The sequence below is a fragment of the Miscanthus floridulus genome, chromosome 11, assembly GCF_019320115.1.
Source record: "Miscanthus floridulus cultivar M001 chromosome 11, ASM1932011v1, whole genome shotgun sequence".
Lineage (NCBI taxonomy): Eukaryota > Viridiplantae > Streptophyta > Magnoliopsida > Poales > Poaceae > Miscanthus > Miscanthus floridulus.
This window is the reverse complement of record NC_089590.1, coordinates 92,293,132-92,299,862: the sequence shown is the minus strand read 5'-3', so window position 1 is coordinate 92,299,862 and position 6,731 is coordinate 92,293,132. Positions and strand designations below refer to the sequence as shown.

At 45.6% G+C, this 6,731-nt stretch overlaps 1 protein-coding gene across 1 annotated transcript; it reads left to right on the top strand.

Annotated features, from left to right (window-relative positions):
* Positions 1–412: 412 nt before the first annotated feature.
* On the top strand, positions 413–1,254 carry LOC136492455 (uncharacterized). Its single transcript, XM_066488465.1, has 2 exons — positions 413–704; positions 824–1,254. Exons 1-2 carry the CDS (start codon positions 413–415, stop codon positions 1,252–1,254), a joined length of 723 nt encoding a protein of 240 aa, XP_066344562.1.
* The last annotated feature ends 5,477 nt before the right edge of the window (positions 1,255–6,731 follow it).

Below are 6,731 nucleotides of genomic sequence, written 5' to 3'. Positions count from 1 at the left end.
GGCCAACCTTCACGCCAACCACATCAAGCTCAATCCTGAGAAGTGTGTGTTCAGATTTCCAGCCAGGAAGCTCCTGTGTTTCATTGTCTCTGAGCGTGGTATCAAAGCCAACCCTAAGAAGATCTCCACGATCATGGACATGGAGCCGGTCAAAAATCTAAAAGGAGCTCAGAGGCTCATTGGGTGTCTGGTCGTGCTCAGCCGCTTCATATCCTGCCTTGGGGAACGAGCTATGCCACTATGCAAGCTCCTAAAGAAATCTAATTGTTTCAAGTGGACGTAGGAAGCTTAGGAAGCACACATAAGGCTGAAGGACTTCCTCACTACACCGCCAGTCCCGACCTCCCCTTTAGTGGGGGAGACTCTGCTCCTCTACACCGCTGCCACGCCGCACATTATCAGCATAGCTTTGATGGTGGAACGCGAGGAGGGTCACGTCCTTAAGGTCCAACGGCCAGTGTACTTCATTAGCGAGGTCCTCTTCGACTCGAAGGCCCGGTACCTGGGGATCCAAAAGCTCCTCTACGCCATGCTCATCGCCAAGCTCAAGCTTCGGCACTACTTTGATGCCCACCCTATGGTGGTCGTATCTTCCAGCGGCCTGGGGGACGTCATCAACAACTGGGAGTCCACCGGCCGCATCGCCAAGTGGGGGCTCGAGCTCATGGGCTTCGACATCACCTACACCCCCACACCACGATCAAGTCCCGAGCCCTCACCGACTTCGTCTAGGAGTGGACCGAGGAGCAGGCCTCGACCTCCCCTGTCAAGGCGGAGTACTAGACCATGTACTTCGATGGCTCCCTTACCCTTGAGGGGGTAGGCGCGGGGGTTCTCCTTATATCCCCTAGCGGCGATAAACTAAGGTACACCCTTCAAATCCATTTCCAGGTGACTAACAATGTTGCAAAGTACGAGGCACTCCTCCACGGTATCCGGGCGACCATCAAGCTCGGTGCTCGGTGCCTCTTCATACGAGGAGACTCCGAACTAGTTATCAACCAAGTCATGAAGGAGTCGACTTGCCATGATATGAAGATGGAGGCCTACTGCGAGGAGGTCCAAAAGCTGGAGGACAAGTTTGACATCATCAAGCTCCATCACATCCTCTGGTGGGACAACGAGGAGGTTGACTCCTTGGCGAGGTTGGCATCCTCCTGGAAGCCCCCTCCATCTAGAGTCTTCCTCGACATCCTCGATGCCCCCTCAATTCGCCTCAAGGAGGGCAAGGTGCAAGAATGGTGGAAGAGGTAGGAGAGCTAGAGCTAGGAGATGGATTGCCCTAATGAGAGCTTCGAGAGTCCGATGCCTTGGAAGGGTGCCATGGCTGTCCTTATATAGAGTCTAGGGCTAGGACACATACAAAGAAGGAGGTTCTCCGACCTGAGGACACGTGAGCCTGAGAGAGGGGGCCTAGCTAATTTGGCTTGCAAGAAACGCCATCTTGTCTTGATGTAGCGCACATCCGGTCATGGCCGTCGTCTTGGTCTTGTGTCCACATCGTGGCATGGTGTGGCGTGGTGCTACTGTGCTGGTCATAGCAGCACTGTAGTCACGATGATGGTTCGCTAGCCGTCCTATGCGGCATGGTCTCGCCGTGGCCTTCGTCATCGCCTCCTGATCTCCTAGGGTGCCGTACGGGAGTTAGTAGCCGCCCTCAGGTTGTTGGTCATCTTGTTGCTTGTGGAGCTAGTGGCCATGATCCTAAGCTCCGGAGTCATGGCCTTTGTTGGCTTGGATGGCCCCAAAAGTCAAGGCTGCCGTCGTGGTCCCCATCCCATAGTGGGTGGGGTCATACATCTGTCTCATCAAGCTGTATTTGGACAGTGGATCTCCATACTGGCCATCACTGCTCGGCGGTGTAGTCTTATCTATGCTACGTGGTGTAGGAATGGCATCTGACCGGGCTGAGGAGACTGTTGTCCCCTCGGTCCTTGCGGGGTCAGTGCGGCGTGCCTACTCTTGTCAGAGCAGGTGTGTTTGGTAGAGCTCGATCTCTTCCCATTCCTCCCAAGGGTCGATATGGAAGAGAGGTCGTGAGGCGTTGAGCAGCGTATGGTGAAGGCAGAGGGAAGAGGTCGTGGCCAACCCCTGCCTTGGTGTTTGGCCCAGGCCTGCATAGCTTAGCTGGGCCTCGATCATTTGGGCTTATACTAGCTTGTGTACCGTGGGCCGCCCAAGCAGCTAACTAATCAATGTCTTGAGATACTCGAGGTATCATAACCCCAACAATATGTGTTCTCTAATTTGCATGGGAATAAGTGTAATTTTATGGTCTATTTGGCTTCATAGAAATGATGTGACTTTTGAAAAAAAAAAGATTATACTCCTATCTGCATGTTATTTTCATGGCAACTTATTGGACTTGTCTCTGGAACATCCTACAAAAGGAGAGCAACTGATCACCTTTGAATTGGCCTGTCGCACATTGGAGACTTTAGTTATGGAGGTCTTCTCCAAGTATGGGTGGTCGTCTTTTAAAACAATTAGTGCTTTGACAGGCGCTTGTTTGCTTGGTTTCGCTTTTTTGAGCATTTCAAAATATAACCAGAGTTTGAAGTTGTAATAAGGATTGGTTGTGTACTAACCTCTTGCAGAGGCCAGAATACAAATTACTTTTTTCTAAAAAAATAACGAAGTTCAGGCAAATAGACTACTTATCAGCCTAACTGAGTGGCTTTCACAAGCCAAACAGCAACCAACGGTAGTTTCAAAAGATTGCCGAGCACCATCATCAAAAGGTGGCCGTCTATCATAGGGGATATAACATCTGGATCATTCCCCTCCTCCCACTTGGCTGTCCTCCTAGCCATTTGTCAGTAGAAGTTGATCCTTCTTCAACGCCTTCTTGTCCAGCAGCTTCATGGCAATTTTCAACCCTCTTTTAAAAAGGATTCAACGCGTTAATCGAGTTAGACTAGGGGATACTGCCATGGGGTCACCATAGCGCAATGAGCTTTAGGAACAAGGATAGTGCTAGTTTATGGTGTCGCTGAGGCCAGGCGGGCGGTGAACAAAAGGCAAAAATATATTTTCCTGGCGTTGACCTAGTTGATGTCTCCAGATAACTCCCCGAATTGATTTATTCAGGCCTTCAGGGACGATATGTATTTTTTTTCTTTAGTGAAACACACTGGCTATTAAGATTTATGAAAACACCACAATAATACAATTTGATGACGTCGTCTACACAAATGAATGTAGCTAATTGTGACAACCTTCGACTCCTTAAGTACGAGATTCAAACCCATACCCGGGTACTCCGACGACACAAATGAATGTAGCTAGTTGTGATACACCCATTCCTGTTTACACCAAAATTTGGGAGAAGAACGTGGGAATTCGAAAGCTTCCAAGATTGTGTCAATCAAAGAATCGATGGCATAAGGATCGATATCAGCTGATTCAGATATGACTCTGGAATCGGATCTCTTTGGATGATATCAGCAGATAGCAATAATGAGCTACGGTTGGCGTCAGGAAACTACATATCGGACTCTACAAAAAAGGAAAAGATTATGGTCCAAGTTATCTTAAATTAGGAATGTTTTCTTCTATGCCGAAGATTGTAATGAGTCGTGCTCAAGTAGGATTCATGTTTAGGCTCTGGGTATAAATATCGGACCCCGGCTATTGTAAAAAACACACAATCAATCAAATACAAGTTCCTTACTTTTTTCGGCTCCGGCCACCCCTTAAGAGTAGGAGTAGAGTAGATCTCGACGAGTTCTTTAGCGAGCAGGGCTGCATCGGTCCGTCCAACATCCGGCTTGTCTGTAAGTACCGTCATGGCTTATACTTCTGTTTGTACGGCTGCATCGATCCGGTCAACCTCTACTGCGACTCTAATATAAGCTAGTTATTGACTCTTGTTTAGTTCAAGTACGGCTGCATCGATCCGGTCGACCTCCACCGCTCGAACTAGATTAAGGTCAAGTTATCGGCTCTATCTAAGGGTGGCGTCCTTCGGATAGATTCATTAAGTTACCGATATTGCTTATTACTTTCATTATTTATTCAATTACAGCAATATCACTTCGCCCGATTGTGATTGATCTAGATCGGCCTTATATCTTATTTAACCCATCATTTGATAATCTAAATTGATCTAATCTGCATCTTAAACGATGAGTTATGTTTTATCGGCTGTTTTATATCAATCTTGATCGTGCATAGTATGCGGTTAAGGCATGTTTTGTCTTGAATAGATCTATTGGCTAATGAAAACCGTTTCATGGCTCGTTATCACGGCCTGTGTGATTCTGCCTCACACCCCACTGTTAGCACCGTAGAGTGGGATCGTTACTTGGTATATTTGTTCCTGATAGGGCATGACCTTAACTGTGCGCTATGTCTGAATCGGCTGTTTTAGCCGATATCGAGTGCTTTCACATATGCAGTTCACGTCACGAGACCGTTGAAGTAAAGATAGGTTGAAAGATGTGTTAACCCCCATAATCTTATTATTGTATTATGACCTGCATGATTCTGCCTCATGCCCCACTGATATTAGTAATGAGTTAGGGTCGTCAAATCTATTGTTGTTTCTACGGCCTGCATGATTCTGTCTCATGCCCCACTGGTCATAGCGATAGATGAGATCTAATATGTTCATTAGATTTATCTTTATTAAATGGTTAAATGGTGATGATCTGCTTCTTTATATAAAAGAGATTCGGTTACTTGCAGTCATTGGCTTAGCATAAACTGATCATTGTTGATATCTTATTGCCATTGACTAATATTTATTTAAATAACGATATTCATCCTGAATGATAACCGATTTTTCTTACACAACCCCACGAGCTTTAACTGATTTATTCTCATGAATATGCTGGAATCGACTATTTAGTCGATCTCCTTCCATATCAGCTCTCAGAGCCGCACATTCGGGACTGTCTGACAACACCGGCATGTTCCGTCTTAAATTACTGATTAGTTTTCTCTCCTTGTCAATTGTAGGGTCAAATTGACTGGCACGTCTCGAGAGGAGTACGCAGGATCGACCACCCCTGCGTTGAAGCCAGGCGGATCTACAACTCCATCGAGCAGACCCTTCTAGCTTGCTCGTATGCCCTCGGCACGGGACGAAATTTCGTACCGATAATTCCTACCACAGCTTGCTAGTGATAGTGGAAGCAAATAACCACAGTCAACCTATTCACAGAAGAAAACATATGCATAACACATATATAGCGGTATACTCCTTCTGTCCCAAAAAAAATGTCGCTAAGTTCGTGTTGGTTAAACTTTTTAAATTTTGAATGGATTTTTTTAGAAAATATTAGCAATATTTGTATCTCCAAATAAGTTTATTATAAAAATGTATTCAACGATTCATCTAATGGTACTAATTATGCACCATAAATTTAATATATTCTTATATATATTTGATCAAAAGTGGCAAATGTTTGAATTTTTGGAACGAAAGTGAGAATGACACTTACGGACGGAGAAAGTGTCATTCTGAGAAAGAAGATTTAACGTCAAAACACACAAATCAGGGTGACCATAGGACCAAGCCTGTAAAAGCTCTTCCACTATCATCTTGTGGAATTACAAGTTCACTAGATTACACAAGATTACAAGTTCTATATCCACAAAAGTATGTTGCTCTACTTTCTTGAGCTGCACTTATTATACTCTTGGGCTTAATGACGTGAGCAAATACTTTCCCGGCACATAAAAAATCTATGGCCCTGTTTGCTTTGCTGAAAAGCCATGGCTGAAAATACTGTTCGCTGATTTGTTGTGAGAGAAAAATATTGTTCGTTCGCTGAAATAGTACGGCTCATAAGACAAGTGAATAGGGCCATTACGTCGGATTCTATGGAAAGATATTTTTTTCATGTACTTTCTGATTGGAAAAAACATCCAGTTTCGTATTGGAGCCATTTTAAAAGCTAATAGCAGGTACACAAGGCTTCATTCAATACAAGGCTGAGATAAATATTTGTTGATCGCATACAGTGAACACTTATCTTGACAAAGAAACTGAGCTGCATTATTGCTCACGGGGAAGCCGTATGCTTGGTTTCCTATACTTTGCTTGCTAAACCACGTCAAATAGCGAGAAAGAGTCATGCGCGGATCGTCGAAGGCTTAATCCGGTTTCCTAATAAAATTTACAGAAGGGCTAGCGTCCGGGCGGCGTGTCCGGACACAGCTTCCGAGCCGCCTCCGTCACCCGCGCGAACGCAACTCTCGCACCTCCACCGTCACGCGCGCTCGTGGGAAAATACGACTCGCTCTCTCTGTTCATGCAACAGCAGCACCAGCAGGCGGCACGGTCACGTGCCTGCATGCACGCAGCAGCACCAGCACCACAGGCGGCGGTCACGCGTCCGCATGCACGAAGCAGCAGCACCAGCAGGCGGCGCGGTGACCCACGCAGCAGCAGCAACATACTTTTAAAACATACGGTGACCCACACAGCGGCAGCACCACGCCATTGCAACATGTGTTCCTCCGAGATCTACTTTTTGAAATATGTAAATGAAACACTTGCAACATATATCCGAAACATATGAAACACTTTGAAACATGCACTTGAAACATACATGTATAGCCATAGTAGCAACATATGCCATATCTAGATCTACTTTTGCAACATTCAAATAAAACACTTGCAACATAAGTCTGAAATATCTAAAACTCTCGAAACATACGCTTAAAACGTACGTATATAGCCATAACAACATATGCAACATCCAAATGAAACACTTGAAATA

Coding starts and splice junctions, on each gene's coding strand:
- LOC136492455 (XM_066488465.1), top strand. CDS start 413: ATGGTGGAACGCGAGGAGGGTCACGTCCTTAAGGTCCAACGGCCAGTG. Junction 705..823: donor CACCCCCACACCACGATCAA/GTCCCGAGCCCT, acceptor TTGAGGGGGTAG/GCGCGGGGGTTCTCCTTATA.